Raw genomic sequence first — 18294 nt, 5'->3', positions numbered from 1 at the left:
GGACCGTTCCATACCTGCACTAGTCTAATAATATAATATAATATGACATTATGTCTAATAAACTAACTAATATTTATTTGTTATACAATTTATTTGTATAATATCTTTCATGCAAGGAGTGCTTTTATCATTTAAAAAGGCAATAAATAAAACGTAACAAGTTCTATAACAAGAGTTTAATGCAATTTATTTTAACATCACATTTTAACAGTCAAAGACAACCCACAAAAGTGTGTGACATCTATTTATTACGCAATTAAGAGAAGTCAAATGACAAAGATCAGTTTATTTAAACACCTGAATGATCTGTAGTCAAACTCTGAATAAAGGACAAACACAAATCAAATAATAATGTTTCCATGTCTGCCTGAGGAGTCGTGTGACGCTGAAGGGATGAGATAGAAAACCAAAAACAGTATCAAGACAATATATATTTATTCTGTTCAAATTAATAAAACACTTTGTCCAGATTCTCCTATCAAAACACCCAGAATGAGCGGGTCGTTTCTGCAGTAAACATGTTATTCTGAAGCCAATTAGAGTAATGCTGAACACCCCTTCACTTGCCTGAGACTGAACCCAAACTCATCCTTTAGAAAACAAACATGATTTATAATGTAAAAATGTCTTTATAAGAATCTGCACCTTCAAAAATATGCTCTAGATCTATGAAACAAGCCTATATGAATGCATAAAAAAAAGAAACAGACATCAATAATTATTAATTCATAATATTGCAATAATAAACATTTGTTTGAGAGATGCTCGAATACAAAGCCCGTGCTGATCGACAGCCTCACACACACACACACACACACATGCACTCGTGATGGACGGTGCAGGGAATTCTGGGAAGGGTCAGAGCTGTTTTAGCACCCTGCATGAGAGACGTAAAGCCCTGAATGCAGACATCAGCCCTGACCGCCTTATTCAACCTTCACTCGTGATCGATGGACAGACAGCGTGTGTGTGTGTGTGAGAGGCTGATCGGTCACAGGCTGGTACATGCAAACAGGAAGTACCCTAAAAGTCTGTAGCCAAAAAAACAAAGAGACACCACCCACCCCACCAGGACTGAACTCTAAAACTACCAACAAACAGCAAGAGAGACAGAGAGAGAGAGAGAGAGAGGAGCTCAGGCTCGTTCTCCACGGATGCGGCGCGCCAGCTGGATGTCTTTGGGCATGATGGTAACACGCTTGGCGTGGATGGCACACAGGTTAGTGTCCTCAAACAGACCCACCAGATACGCCTCGCTGGCCTCCTGCAACACACACACACACACACACACACACACACACACAAATATTTCAATGCAACTTTGCTTTCCATAAGTACTTCTTCAACACCACAGCAATAACTCCTAGCCTAAGACAGTTCAAGCATTATTAAAGAGACAAGTGAACAGCCAGTAAAAATAAGAACAGATACACAAATTACAAGCACTGATAAATACAACAGAACAACGTCACAAATAAAATAGGGTTGGTAGTAATTAAGTGTAAAATAACAGTGCATATGTTCACTGTATAAACTAGTTGTTGTTTGATGAGCATTAATGACAGCAGCAGGTATTATTAGGCTGCTGTCACTTTAAGAGCTGACACACAGATCTAATATAATGACACGCATACGATTTCTTTCTCCACTGTTCTCGTTCACTTAAGACATAACTGACTGCTTGTACCAGAATGATTGTCGAGATCGGTCAATATTGTGTGTATATAATGCATCTGTTCAAAGGCATGGAGTGAATGAGATACGAAAGAGGGTTCAGTTCAATCTCTGTGAACACAGAAAACAAGACATGACTAATGAGTCCAGTTCCCTTTCCCTGGAATGGTTTAAAATCGCCTGCGTGTGTAAATGAATGCGTGCATCACATGCATGCTGAACCGTGGGGCTTGGTCTGTATTAGTCTCAGCCTCACGGGCCGCTGGCTAAACGTCTGATGCATATGGCACTCTTTTCTTATGCTTTATCGATTCAATGCCACAAGAACAAGAGGGATTACATATTCACATAATCAAATTAGCTACTTTCAGAGTATTACATGCTTTCAATGCCTTTTTGTTTGTTCCAAGAGATTTACATCTGATTTAAAGTCATTTATAAAATGCGCAAAATTTGGTTTACATTGAGCCCACTTCTTCTTATGTATATGGAATTTTCCTAACAAAATAATCAAATGTATAATATGTTGTTCTGTACAATTCAAATTTTCATTTTCTGTATAAAAAAGTACATCAAACTATATGTATACTGTAAATTCAGTTTTTATGACAGGTTTCCCTCTGTGTTTCCCTCATCAGACATCTGATCTGAATAATGACACAGTCGTTGGGGAAGTTGTGGCCTAATGGTTAGAGAGTTGGACTCGTGATCCAAAGGTTGTGGGTTCGAGTCTCGGGCCGGCAGGGATTGTAGGTGGGGGGAGTGAATGTCCTGCGCTCTCTCCACCCTCAATACCACGACTGAGGTGCCCTTGAGCAAGACACCGAACCCCCAACTGCTCCCCGGGCGCCGCAGCATAAATGCTGCCCACTGCTCCGGGTGTGTGTTCATGGTGTGTGTGTGTTCACGTTGGATGGGTTAAATGCAGAGCACGAATTCTGAGTATGGGTCACCATACTTGGCTGAATATTCTCCCCTGTCTGGATTCTTACATCGCCACACATCAATAAGACCCAATCTTAAACACACATTATCCAGGTCACTAGAAGGGCCCGGTCTAGTTTTAGGAGGCCATCTATCAATGGTTTCAGTAAACACAGTACAGTAATCTCCCCGCTGAGCGGTTGCTGCCAAACGATAACCAAATTACTTTCCCCACTGATTTAGCCAAACACAGCCTCTGAAGAACATGCCTGCGTTTCCTGGATTCAACAAATCTACACTTTTCCCTTTGCAATACAAAAATACAGCTTTTCTCTTCAGGAGATCACAAATTAGATTAGATTAGATTCAACTTTATTGTCATTTATGCAGAGTACAAGTACAGAGCTAATGAAATGCAGTTAGCATCTAACCAGAAGTGCAAGAATATAGTGTTTTATATACATATAAGTGCAGAGTAAATGAAGTAAATGATTTACAGAATGTACAGTGGAATTGCTATATACAGTATTGTACAGTATTGAGCAGAGTATATACAGAATATAAATAGGAATGCAATGTAGGGATTGTATGTACATTATGAACAGAGCAATGTGGGATTATATATACACATTATGAACAGCAGAAACGTGAGAACAGTGGTAATAAATAAATAAATACAGCTGGATGAGTGTGTGCAAGTATTGATAGAACAATGTATTCTATGCAAAATAACAGTAGTGCAATATTATAGAAATAGTTTACTGGGCTTTGTACAGTAACAACTTTAGACAGTTTATATTGTAATAACTTTGACAATGTGCAGTCTGTGCAAAATATGAATAGTGCAAATGCATGTGTGTAAAGTACTGTGACCAGTGCAGTAATAAGCAGGTGCAGGAGTTAGATTTGTGGTGTAGCGTTCAGAAGTGTCACAGCCTCGGGGAAGAAGCTCTTCCTGAGCCTACTGGTGCGAGAGCGTAGGCACCTGTAACGCCTGCCGGATGGAAGGAGGGTGAAAAGTCCATGGTTAGTGTGAGAGGCATCCTTGATGATGTTTCTTGCCCTGCCCAGACAGCGCTTATGATAAATGTTCTCAATGGAAGTTAACTGGGTGCCGGTGATCCGTTGAGCAGTTTTCACCACCCGCTGGAGTGCTTTGCGGTCAGATGCGGAGCAATTGCTGTACCATACTGAGATGCAGTTCGTGAGTATGCTCTCAATGGTACAGCGGTAGAATTCCACAAGGATCCTGGGATTCAGGTGAACTTTCTTAAGGCTCCTTAAGAAGTAAAGGCGCTGCTGTGCCTTTTTGACCAGAGTGGAGGTGTTATGGGACCAGGTGAGGTCATCAGAGATGTGGATGCCAAGGAACTTGAAACTCGACACACGCTCCACTACAGCTCCGTTGATGTAGATGGGTGTGTGTGCATGACTCCTAGTCCGCCTGAAGTCCACAATGATCTCCTTTGTCTTCTGGGTGTTTAGTTCTAGATTGTTGGAGGCACACCACACAGCCAGGTGCTGCACCTCATCCCTGTAGGCTGATTCATCGTCATCCTTGATCAGACCTACCACCGTGGTGTCATCTGCAAATTTGATTATGGTGTTGGAGCTATAAACAGGAACACAGTCATGGGTGAAGAGGGAGTACAGGAGAGGGCTCAGTACGCAGCCCTGTGGCACGCCGGTGTTCAGGGTGATGATGGAGGAGGAGAGGTTATCTAACTTAACAGACTGAGGTCTGTTAGTCAGAAAATCTAGAATCCAATTGCAGATGGGTGTGCTGATTCCAAGCTGGCTGAGCTTGGAGATCAGCTTGGAGGGGATTACTGTATTAAATGCAGAACTGAAATCTATGAACAGCATTCTCACATGTGTGTTTTGACTGTCCAGGTGGGTGAGGGCAGAGTGAAGTGCTGTTGAGATGGCGTCCTCTGTTGACCTATTGTGGCGATAGGCAAATTGGAATGGGTCCAGTGTAGCAGGGAGACAGGATTTTAAGTGGGATGCAACCAGTTTCTCAAAACACTTGGCAATGATGGGGGTGAGTGCAACAGGACGGAAGTCGTTAGGGACCGAGGCAGTGGAGTGTTTCGGTACTGGTACGATGGTGGAGGTTTTGAAGATAGTGGGGACAGATGTTTGGGCCAGGGACAGATTGAAAATGTCCGTGAAGACCTCAGCTAGCTGCTCCGCACAGGCTTTAAGCACACGACCAGGTATTCCGTCAGGGCCAGCTGCCTTCTGTGCATTCACCTTACGCAGAGTGGAGTAGACATCTGATGTGGAGAGTATGAGAGGCAGTTCACTGGGTTGATGCTCAGCTTTGAGTGAGATCTCCTTATTCCCTCTCAGCATCAAATACCTCTGGCATTGATAGAAAACGCTCAACGATTACGTAAAGAACCACAAGAGTAAATATAATCCTAAACTTTCCATAATGGGATTCTCACAAATGTTAGGCAAAACTTTTTCACAGTTGCAAACATTAAGGAAAGCAAAGATGAAAGAGCATCTTGTTCCTATACCACCAGATTTAGAATCCAACAGCACATTTATTCTTTTCTTTCCAGAATAAAGATCAACCTATCTTACAAGATACCGCCAGTTGCAGACTGCAACAAGACAATCACAAGTCTATGTTTCGTTGCCTTCTTCAGGACGAATCTCTTTACCATCGATGAAGGCCCTCGCTCCACTCAAGTATGCAGTTTTGCCTTCTTTCCTTGCTTTCTCCACAGTCGGCCAAAGACGATTCCTTGCTTCTACGTCGAAAGCAGTGAAGTCCTCCTTAAACCGCAGCCCCTTGCTGGTCAGATACTCGTCGTTTTTAGAGTTTTTCCAAAATAAATCTCTGGCTGTACGAGAAACCAATCTCATGATCTTGGATTCATCTGCGGCTATAATGTTCCTGTTCATTTCCTTGACCTTTTTTCCAGGAGAGCATTTGCATTTTTTAGCACTTCGTTTTGTTTCTGCAGAACCATTACATCATCATGCACTGAGGTAAGAGATTTGCCCAAAGAGTCGATGTTGGAAGAATTCTCTTCTACTATTCTTTCAAGCTGGTTGGATCGCTGGTTGATATTCTCAGAGAGAATTCAGATGATATTCTCCTGCACATCACTCAAAGACAGTCCACTTTGTTTGGCCGAGGAGTCAACAACATTTTTATGTCTTTTGGGAGGTTGATTTTTGCTTGGTGTGTTTGGGCAAGAATCACAACTTCCTCCGCTTTTTACTTTACATGCATACGAGTGAGATTGGTTAAAACTTCTCTTCTCTTTTATAGTATCGACCTCCATCTCTGCGCCAAGATCCTCAGACATTTTTCTGAACTGTACAGTGAAACTGATGATGATTTCGTAATTCAATATTATCTTGTTGCACTACTCCAACGTCAATATTTATTCCAATTCGGCAACTATAAGCAACCTATCAATAAGCAACCTATCAATAATAGCTATTAACTTTATGGAACTAGTAGGCCCATCTGTGAGAAACATGACACTAAACGAAACGAACTATGATTGGTTGTTTGACATGTTGATGAAATGACATCATGAGCGGGCCTTGGCCAATGAAACCTGCCATCTATTCCAGCCCTTCTGCCGTCAGAGACTAGGTCCGTATGGATCACGGATCAACTATGATCCATTCAACCACTAGATACTATTATAGTTTCTGTTCATATTTTGATTTTATGTCAGTTTTAGTTACCGTGATCTACTATTATTCAATAGTTCAGAAATTACTGCTTTTATTCATCAAGGATGCATTAAATTTATCAAAAAGTGACAGTAAAGACATTTATAATGTTACAAAAGATTCTATTTCAAATAAATGCTGTTCTTTTGAGCTATTCATCTGTGAATCCTGAAAAATAAAATGTATAACAGTTTCTACAAAAATATTGTGCAGCACAACTGTGTTCAACATTGATAATAATCAGAAATGTTTGTTGAGCAGTAAATCAGTATATTAGAATGATTTCTGAAGATCATGTGACACTGAAGACTGGAGTAATGATGCTGAAAATACAGCTGCAGATCACAGAAATACATTACAGTTTAACACATATTCACATAGAAAACAGCTGTTTTACATTAGAATAATATTTCAGTGTTTTTACTGTATTTGTGATTGGTTTTAGTTCCCTATAATGACCCTGATCAGGGCTGACCTGCAGGGCTCCGATGGCGGCGCTCTGGAAGCGCAGGTCGGTCTTGAAGTCCTGAGCGATCTCACGCACCAGACGCTGGAAGGGAAGCTTCCGGATCAGCAGCTCGGTGGATTTCTGGTAGCGGCGGATCTCACGCAGAGCCACGGTCCCGGGCCTACAGACACACACAGAGCGTCAGCGCTCGTCCCGCGGCTCCAGAACAAACACAGCGGCTCTCTGTACCTGTAGCGATGGGGCTTCTTCACTCCTCCAGTAGAGGGCGCACTCTTACGAGCCGCTTTAGTCGCCAGCTGCTTACGAGGAGCTTTTCCTCCGGTGGATTTACGGGCGGTCTGCTTAGTACGGGCCATTCTCACACACGATCACCTCAAACACAACACACACAATATTACACACACGCACATTTTCATGTATTAAATAATAATACAGTGAAACATGCATTTTATAATCTATAAAAACACTATTTGCTAAATATTTAGTTTCTATTACATCGCTGCGTTTTTCTACTCACTGTTCTGCTCATTTATTCAAATGTACTATTTTAATAATAATAAATATCAGGGTTCGCATAATCTCTCTAGCCCCATGTCCCGGGGCTATTGTGTTTTCCAGTCGGGCTACCAGAATGCATCACTGCCCTCTTCCTTAAATACAGGCTCCCACACAGTGTTCCTCTAAACTGAGCGCAGGAGAAATAATGTGCCTCACGGACACACAAATGAGTTGGGAAGCCTTGATTGAATGCGGCAGTAAAAGGGAAAGAATAGCAATGCTCGGGCAAACCGCTCTAGAGCTGATGTCACGACAGAGTTAGAACCGGTTTCACAGAAAGAGAACGATGTACACCAAACGAGTCTCTGTAGAAACTGAATACTTCAATAGTTGCTGTGCGCTCAACACGAGAGACAACACAAACATAATGACACGTGAAATAAAACATCCTCATGTATTAAAGGAGAGTGGCTTCTGGCTTGATTAAGTGCTGGAAATAGAGGAGGATGGGTAACTAAACTCTGAAACATGTTCAGTCACACACAAGAGTATTGTACAAACTGTACTTCATAACCATGTTTAGACAGATATAGAAGAATCATGTGTTCACCTTTTTATATTTAACTTACAGATCTCAGCTTCAGTTTCTATTCTATTCTATCAGTTCAAATAGTTTGTTCTGATAATATATTATGTTAGGACTATATTATAAACCTGATAAATAATTGACCTTGTTTTTGAGTCTCTTGCTCATCAAGGCTGTATTCATTTAAAAAATACAGAAAAAACAGTGATATAGTGAAATATTATTGTAATTTCTAATATTGGTTTCCTATTTTAATACCTATAAAATAGTATTTATTCCTGAGATCAAATCTGTATTTTCAGCATCATTACTCCAGTCTTCAGTGTCCCATGATCTTCAGAAATCATAATAATATACTGATTTATTATCAGCGTTGAAACTGTTCTGCTGATTCATATTTTTCTTTGATTAATCTAAACTTTAAAAGAACAGCATTTATTCAAAATAGAAATATTTTCTAACAATAGAAGTCTTTACTATCAATTTTATCCATTTAACACATCCTTGCTGAATAAAGTTTAACTTTCTTTAAACTTTTTTAAAGTATCTTTAACAAATAAATAAAAATAATTCTGACCCTAAAATATTTAAAAGTTTATATTGTAACACAAAATCTCTATTTTTACTTTTTATATTTTAAAAATATCACAGGTCCCAAAAAATACAGTATAATAAAAGAAAAGAATAATAAAGCAGTACAAGTGTTTCCAGCATTGATTATAAATCAGTATATAATGACTTCTATAGGATCATGTGACTCTGAAAATACTGCTTCGCTTCACAGGAATTAATTACATTTTAAAGTATATTAAAATAGAAAACATTTATTTTAAATTGCAATAATATTGCACAATGTTATTTTGTGAAATAATATTCAGTATTTTTATCAAATAGATACAGTCTTGATGAGCATAAGACACCTCTTTAAAAACATAATTGATCCAAACTGTTGAGCTGCAGTGTATTGTTCAGTAAACATGTTTCTCTTTAACCTAAAATATACATCATTTAGTGACATCAAGGGTCAAATCAAATATAAACAGCACATTAAAGTTCAAAGTTACACTCTTTTGTGTGCGTGCTGTACAGGTCTGGTGTAAAGAATGCTTTTGCTCAGGAGACAGATGTCTGACCGATAGAGAGAAGTTTTGCTCAGAAAGAAAAGAATGAGAGGAACATTGCTCCCACGGCTCCTTAAATTTGATCCAACTAAACTGAAGAGGTTTTAAGGCCTTAGACAGTTTTAAATACATTAAATGGTATAAGAAATTATTTTTCAAATTGCCTTAAATAGATTTTTAAGAATTCTGCAGATACCTTGTAAATAGTCAAATAAAACTCTTTCCTTAATATCTGTTGATATTTGAGTATTGAAAATGTTTTTGATTGACATTTATGGTCTTTATTTTATTTGGGCTAGTTAACAAAAATCTGAAGAGTACCTGTCCGAAGAGATACCAGGGATTTAGAAATTATATATATATATTAGTTACCTACTTAGTTTAAATAACTAAATAAACAAAAACAACATATGATTAAGTGAATAAAAATTAAATGAAGTTAAAGAAAATTTTATAAATAAAATGCGATTTAAATAAATTGATAAAACAATGAGATTAACAATTCAATATTTTTATTTTAAAATCACCATTTAAATAGTTTACCTATTTTAATAATTTTAAGTTACTGATTTAAATTATTTTAAACAATGTATTTTATTTTATTGATATATTATTAATTTTAATCAAATTTATTCGTATAGTTAATCAGTTTTATCTTACTTTTTTTTCCTCTAATCTTTCTCGGACCCGTTTAAAAACCACTGCTTCAAAAAAAAAAAAAAAGGTAATATAATCATGTCATCCTGAAACAGTTCATAGATGGATAGTGTTTGAGCAGACGCTTTAGGATCGAGCTTGAAAACAGCAGGAAGTTCAACACGTCAATCATGCCTCAAAAACCAGCCTCCTTATAATAATATTCATGAGCCGACCAATCAGAGGACAGGAAACAAACCGGCCGGCCGGCGTAAGCCCCGCCCCTCATCAGTGAGCATCATGGCGCCGGTTTGACTCTCACAGAAAACTAAGCGAGAAAAGAGACGAACTAACGATAAAACTTCGACAATTTCGCAGCGAATCACTCTACTGTCTTCACCAGTTACACTCGGACAGCAAAGAAAACAGTCTAGGGATGCGACACCGGACGGTTAAAGCAGGAAGGGGGGCGTTTATGGTGTTTTCCGTCGTTTGTGAGAGATGTTTATTTATTCTGTATTTAGCAGCTCGCCTCAGGACTTCAGCGATATCAACACAAACCCCTTCAAACACACCGATTCACACAAAACACATGCCTTCACTTCTGCCTAAAATCACCATTAAATAACGCACATTCATATTTCCTTCTGCTTTGATGGCCTCACCTGGATATAAGTGTTTAAAGAGTGTTAGACTGGAGCTTCGCTGTTATTTACCGTCTCTCGCGCACAATGGGACCGGAAATGCGCCAATCAGAGGCTCCCACAATGCACCGCGCGGCGGTCTCTGACGCAACATGTGAGAAAATCCTCTTGATCTGTTCAAATAATCACACAATACTGTCTGCAGACTACAATTACCAGCATTAACCAGCATCTACTAGCATTTACCAGCATTAACCAGCATCTACTAGCATTTACCAGCATTAACCAGCATTAACCAGCGCTGGTTAATGACTCTGAGAGATAGCAGCACGCTACAGAGAGAAGAATACTAGGGTACTTTACCATATTCCTGTCCATCTTTGAGATTCCACAGACCCCTAAATATGATCCTCAATTACACTGTCAAATAATTATAATACATACCTGTAATTATCTGGTTTCTATTACAATACGTGTTTTATTCAACTCACTATAGCACTGTATTCCTACTTTATTCTTTAATCATTTTTTATTATTTTATTTTAATAATTTTTATTCATTTAATCAATGTTATTTTATTTAAATTGTTTTAAATTATTTATTATATTTATTTTATTTTTATTCAAATTTATTTTAATACATTTTATTATATAATTGTATTAATATGGTAATACATATTTATAATTACTTGTATTTTTTTATTCTCTTATTATTAAATCATTTGATCTAATTTTATTTAAATCACTTTGTATTATTTATTGTAACCATTCTTATTTGCTGTATTGTTATATTAACATACACTATATTTATTGTAATTTAAATAGTTTTTTAATTGTAGAATTATTTACTTTATTTTAACCATTTTTATTTAGTTTAATCAAATGTATATATTTATTAGTGCTGTCAAATAATCACATCCAAAATAAGTTATTTACGAGTATAATGTATATTTATTATGTATATATAAATACAAACACATGCATGTATATATGTAAGAAAAATGTTTATATGTTCAATATATTTATAAGAATATAAATACATGTAAATATTTACTGTATGTGTGTATATTTATTATGTACACACACACACACATATATAGTATGTAAACAAAAACGTTTATTTTGGATGCGATTGTTTGACAGCACTAATATTTATACACATTTGATTATTTATTTACTTTAGTCAATTTAGTTTAGTTTTATTATTTATTTTTTACATTTTTAACACTTCCTCTGACCCCTGCTTTATTGAATACCAGGTTTTACCATGATTTCCTTTCATCACTGCCAGGTACAGCCCCATTAACCTCTGTTACAGACGTTTCTCTCACTCCAATCAGCTTCTGAAGGAGTAAAGTACAGCAGTGTTACTGGAGGAAAAGCTGCAGCCTCGTATCACAGAATTACACTCTTTAACTGAGAACAGTATTAGAGCTGCAATATGTCCATAAAACAGACTCAATAACAGTTCAACACCAATTTATTGTCCAAGTCTCTATTCGTGTAGTACAAAGATTTGCTTTTTAGACTTACACACATACAAAAACCAAGCAAACGCAATCACCTCGTGATAAAAACAATGAAAGGGTGTAGAAAAAACCTGAGTGAGTGTCTACCTAAACAACTCGTGAAGAATCTATCAAATGGTATAAAATACAGTCTGTTGCTACATAAGCTCATCAAAAACACAAGATTCAACAAAACCAATCACTCAAATCATACGCACACCTGCCGATTTGTGCATCTCAGGAAATTAAATACATCAAAATAAAGAAAAGCATTATAAATCACTCAAACAATACACATATTCAAGAACAGAGAGTGTTTCGTGATGATTCTGACACTTCAGTGAGGAGTTTAGCACCAAAACCAGTCTTCTGTCCTCTCAGATTTCTGTTTAGACACAGAAGTGTTGATTAGTGCCTGGAGTCCTTAATTATTCACCTGAGGGCTTGAACTCTTGTGCTTAGAAACACACGAGGACACGTCACAAGAGCTCGTCTGAGAGTACAAAACAAACACACACACAAACACAGAGATGAAGTGAGGCTGGAGACGGAGAGAGAGAGAGAGAGAGAGAGAGAGGAGCTCAGGCTCGTTCTCCACGGATGCGGCGCGCCAGCTGGATGTCTTTGGGCATGATGGTAACACGCTTGGCGTGGATGGCACACAGGTTAGTGTCCTCAAACAGACCCACCAGATACGCCTCGCTGGCCTCCTGCAACACACACACACACACACACACACAGAGAGATGAGAGACACACACACACACACACAGAGAGATGAGAAACACACACACACACACACAGAGATGAGAGACACACACACACACACACACACACACAGAGAGATGAGAAACACACACACACACACACACACAGAGATGAGAGACACACACACACACACAGAGAGATGAGAAACACACACACACACACACACACAGAGAGATGAGAGACACACACACACACACACACAGAGAGGAGACACACACACATACAGAGATGAGAGAGAGACACACACACAGAGAGATGAGAGACACACACACAGAGAGATGAGAGACACACACACACAGAGAGATGAGAGACACACACACACACACACACAGAGATGAGACACACACACACACAGAGATGAGAGAGAGACACACACACAGAGAGATGAGAGACACACACACAGAGAGATGAGAGACACACACACACAGAGATGAGAGACACACACACACACACACACAGAGATGAGACACACACACACACAGAGATGAGAGAGAGACACACACACACAGAGAGATGAGAGACACACACACAGAGAGATGAGAGACACACACACACACACACACACACAGAGATGAGACACACACACACACACACACACACACACACAGAGATGAGAGAGAGACACACACACACACAGAGATGAGAGAGAGACACACACACAGAGAGATGAGAGACACACACACAGAGAGATGAGAGACACACACACACAGAGAGATGAGAGACACACACACACACACACACAGAGATGAGACACACACACACACAGAGATGAGAGAGAGACACACACACAGAGAGATGAGAGACACACACACAGAGAGATGAGAGACACACACACACACACACACAGAGATGAGACACACACACACACACAGAGATGAGAGAGAGACACACACACAGAGAGATGAGAGACACACACACACAGAGATGAGAGACACACACACACACACAGAGATGAGACACACACACACACACACACACACACACACACACACAGAGATGAGAGAGAGACACACACACACACAGAGATGAGAGAGAGACACACACACACACACACACAGAGAGAGATGAGAGAGAGACACACACACACACACGACTTGAGAAGAGTCTAGTAGCACTGAGATACTATTACATTCTTTAATACAGTCTTTGTAATTTTGTTGTGTGTTTTTGTAATTTTTAATATACATTATTAATAAAAACATATCTTCTGCTCACCAAGGCTGCATTTATTTGATCAAAAATACAGCAAAAATTGTATAATATGTGAAGTAAAGTGAAGTACTGCCAAGTATGGTGACCCATACTCGGAATTATTATTATTATTATTCTAATGTAAAACAGCTGTTTTCTATGAGAATAACTAATTAAACTGTAATGTATTTCTGTGATCTGCAGCTGTATTTTCAGCATCATTACTGCAGTCTTCAGTGTCACATGATCTTCAGAAATCATAATAATATACTGATTTACTGCTCAACAAACATTTCTGATTATTATCAATGTTGAACACAGCTGTGCTGCACAATATTTTTGTGGAAACTGATCTAATATTATTCAGTAGTTCAGAAATTACTGCTTTTATTCATCAAGGACGCATTAAATTGATCAAAAAGTGCCAGTAAAGACATTTATAATGTTACAAAATATTTCTATTTCAAATAAATGCTGTTCTTTTGAACTTTCTATTCATCTGTGAATCCTGAAAAATAAAATGTATCACAGTTTCCACAAAAATATTGTGTCAGGAGTCACATGACCTGAGAAGAGCAAAAGAGCTCAGTGGCACTGAGATGCATCATTTTTGTGCATATTTTTTATTATTTTTTAAAAATATTTTTTAGTTAAAGATTAAGTAAATGTGTGTTTGTCATTTTTTTAATTCTTTATAGGCTTTCTAGGTTTCTTTATATTTAGTTTGAGTTATTTAATTACATCATTGAACTAAATGCAAATGAGAAATGTAGCATCTGCAACAAGCTGAAATATGTTTTCCGCCACGGAACAAAAATATAAAAAGTAATTGCAACTTTTTATTTCACAATTCAGACGTTTTTTAATTTTTTATTTTGCAATTCTGAGAAAAGACAAGAATTGCAAGACAAACTCAAAACAGACTTTTTTCCTCAGATGCACATTTCTGCATTTATGTCTCGTAATCCAACATTCAACATTTTCTTCAATTATGTCTTAGATTTCCATTTATATCTCACAGTTCCTCATTTACGTCCTGCAATTCTGTTTTTATCTCACAATTCTGCCTTTTTCCTCTGAATTCTGAGGTTACATCTTGCAATGACATTTCCTTTTTCCTTTTCTTGTTGAAGAGAGAAAAATAATAAAGGTAATTGTGTTTTTTTTATCTCACAATTCTGACTTTTTTTTTTTTTTTTTTTGCAATTCTGAGTTTAAATATCATAATTCAGACTCTTTTTTTTCTTTTAATTGTGCATTCTCTCAATTTTAAGTCAGAATTGTGAGATAAAAAAAACACAATTACCTTATTTCTTTATTCCATGGTGGAAATGTGTTTACATAGAAAACACACACATTTTTTTAAATTTGATTTGATTTCATTTTATTTCTAGTAACAAATATGACCCTGGAGCACAAAACCAGTTAGAAGGATCAATTTTGTGAAATTGAGATTCATACATCATCATCATCTGAATAAATAATCTTTCCATTGATGTATGGTTTGTTATGATAGGACAATATTTGTCTGAGATACAACTATTAGAAAATCTGGAATCTGAGGGAGCAAAAAAATCTAAATATTGAGAAAATCTCCTTTAAAGTTGTTCAAATGAAGTTCTTAGCAATGCATATTACTAATCAAAAATGAAGTTTTGATATATTTATGGTAGGAAATGTACTAAATATCTTCATGGAACATGATCTTAATATCCTAATGATTTTTGTCATAAAAGAGAAATGTATAATTTTGATCCATACAATGTATTGTTGGCTATTGCTACAGATATACCAGTGTTACTCATGACTGCTTCTGTGCTGCAGGGTCATGTTTATTTATTTTATTTGTAGTATTGTTAGTAAAGTTTTTTATGGATGTACTTTTAGTCCACTATAATAACCTCGAGCAGAAAGGCAGTCACATGATTTGGGACAAACACGCAGTGATTTAATGGAGGACTGACCTGCAGGGCTCCGATGGCGGCGCTCTGGAAGCGCAGGTCGGTCTTGAAGTCCTGAGCGATCTCACGCACCAGACGCTGGAAGGGAAGCTTCCGGATCAGCAGCTCGGTGGATTTCTGGTAGCGGCGGATCTCACGCAGAGCCACGGTCCCGGGCCTACAGACACACACAGAGCGTCAGCGCTCGTCCCGCGGCTCCAGAACAAACACAGCGGCTCTCTGTACCTGTAGCGATGGGGCTTCTTCACTCCTCCAGTAGAGGGCGCACTCTTACGAGCCGCTTTAGTCGCCAGCTGCTTACGAGGAGCTTTTCCTCCGGTGGATTTACGGGCGGTCTGCTTAGTACGGGCCATTCTCACACACGATCACCTCAAACACAACACACACAATATTACACACTTATTTGTGACCCTGGAGCACAAAGCTGAATAAATCATCTCTTCATTGATGTATGGTTCCATTGAAGTTTTGATATATTTATGGTTGGAAATTTATTAAATATCTTGATGGAACATGATCTTAATATCCTAATGATTTTTGTCATAAAAGAGAAATGTATAATTTTGATCCATACAATGTATTGTTGTCTATTGATACAGATATACCTGTGCTACTGATGACTGCTTTTGTGCTGCAGGGACACTAATGGACCCCTAAATATATATAAGGGGCCTCATACCAAAAATTTTAAAAGCTTCTAAATATTTCCATGTCTAAAAACTCAATTAATATTGTGAAAAAGTTACATTAAAAATATCTATAATGTATTATTGTTAATATGTATTTTCTATTATTATTATATTTCTGTTATTGTTAATATTTGTTTTTCTACTCGTTATAGTACTGTTGTTAGATGTGTTATTTATATAAATAAATATTATTTTAATAATTTAATTTAAACGTTTTATTTATTTATTTATTCATTATTAAATTGTCTTTATTTATTATTCAAGATTAGTCCAAAACAATTAATGTTATTTAATTTATTACATTTATTTCAGCCTAATAAAGTATTTCAATGATTTTGTATTATTTATTTAAATTAATTAATTGATTTATTTTGATTAAATGTAATTATTTAAATGATTGAAAGTATTTATTTCAACATCTAATAATATAAAGTCGTACTGACACAAAAAGTGCAAACGTTTCAACAGTAAATATGTGATATTTACATCATAAACATATAATTCAGGGCAGATGCTGTTTGATGCGAGATCAGATGAGCCTGATGCAGTATTGCACTTTAAAATACGTCTTATTTCTGAACTTTAGTAGTAGCCCTTTATTGTCACTAGTCAATACAATTTAAAGAGCAAAAATGCAATATAATGATTTTAACGATATATCAGTTGTCTGCTAATAGTAAATAATGATAAAATAAACTATCTTTACATAAATTGGACAAAACTGTATAAGTATGGGGTAAAATAATAGCATTTCTAAAAGAGTTTCAAGGTAAGTCTTGTATTTGAAAATATAATCGCTGTTGTCATCCAGAAGATGTAGAGCTTCGCTAAAATAATGAACAGATTAACAATAAGAAGTTTTGTTTTTGATTACATGTGACACCTGTCAATCAACGCATTCTCCGCCTATAAACGCTATTTACAGACTGCAGGGCGTGGCTTCGGTCACGCCGCGCCTATCAGCGTTCAGCGTGTTAGAGAAGCTCCGCCCTCCGGGCTGATGACATAATGGCTGCTTGGAATCTGAGAGAAGAGATAAAATAGCAGCTTACACCGAGAAGCGGAAACGACACGATTGCTCGCGAATTACAGCGATACCGATCACGTTTAACGACGTACAGCGGCAGCGCACACTTTAAGCAACTATTTGAGGAAACTACTGCGAGCGAAAGCCCGGGAATGAGTTTATTTCATCGAAGGAAAACGAAAGAGACACGCTTTTCTTCATAATAACCGGCTTTAAAGCGACCGAGTCCCGTTACCGGTAACCGAGCCCAGGTGAAGCGAGTGCCGGTGTAGACTCACCTGTGGCCGGTTTCTGGGGTTTTATTCCGCTGCTTGAAGACAGTTTGAGGAGAAATGTCTGATAATCTCCCATCATGCACCGCGGCTCCGATTAGCATACTCTTATTTATTTATTTATTTATGCCAAGATACCAAAGATAAAAGTTCAGAAAATATGAACAAACAGCTGACATTACATGCAAAGCACCATTTATAGACGTATGTCACTATAAATAAATAACAGTAACTCAATGAAAAAGATGAAATAACTGTTTTAAAAGCTGTAATATTCTTTAAATAGTTTGGATCTGTTGAACCTCGTGTATAAAATCAATAAATAAAGCATTTTGATGAGTGAATTTAATGCGAATTGTGCCAGAAGTCATAGCCTAATATATTATAATAATAAAGTATTGATTAATGTGATGTTTTGTGTATTAAACAGTAAACCGAGAGAAAGCCTGGAGCACATTAAAGAAGATATGATATTTATTTCATTAACAGCAGCAGAAACACTCATTTATATTGATATGATACTAGATTATTCTGTTGAAATCAGTGATAAACGACAGTATCTAGTCTTATATTACCTTAACTGTGTAATGAGATGAATTACGGTAATAACTGAATCAGTA

General features: G+C 37.3%; 2 protein-coding genes across 2 annotated transcripts; both read right to left on the bottom strand.

The window, feature by feature from the left end:
- Window positions 1-170: 170 nt before the first annotated feature.
- On the bottom strand, window positions 171-10390 carry LOC306851031 (histone H3.3A). Its single transcript, XM_079387074.1, has 4 exons — window positions 10282-10390; window positions 7004-7147; window positions 6782-6935; window positions 171-1264 (listed from the first exon to the last, which is right to left on the bottom strand). The coding sequence occupies exons 2-4, from the start codon at window positions 7129-7131 to the stop codon at window positions 1136-1138; spliced, it is 411 nt and encodes a 136-aa protein (XP_079243200.1). The 5' UTR covers window positions 7132-7147; window positions 10282-10390; the 3' UTR covers window positions 171-1135.
- Window positions 10391-11722: 1332 nt separating this feature from the next.
- h3f3b.1 (H3 histone, family 3B.1) lies at window positions 11723-17773 on the bottom strand. The gene is made up of 4 exons (XM_079388137.1): window positions 17681-17773; window positions 15912-16055; window positions 15690-15843; window positions 11723-12477 (listed from the first exon to the last, which is right to left on the bottom strand). Exons 2-4 carry the CDS (start codon window positions 16037-16039, stop codon window positions 12349-12351), a joined length of 411 nt encoding a protein of 136 aa, XP_079244263.1. The 5' UTR covers window positions 16040-16055; window positions 17681-17773; the 3' UTR covers window positions 11723-12348.
- Window positions 17774-18294: the final 521 nt, after the last annotated feature.

The sequence above is a fragment of the Barbus barbus genome (genome assembly GCF_936440315.1).
Source record: "Barbus barbus genome assembly, chromosome: 31".
In the NCBI taxonomy this organism is placed as follows: Eukaryota; Metazoa; Chordata; class Actinopteri; order Cypriniformes; family Cyprinidae; genus Barbus; species Barbus barbus.
The sequence above is the reverse complement of the archived record's forward strand: the minus strand, read 5'-3'. Positions and strand labels throughout refer to the sequence as shown.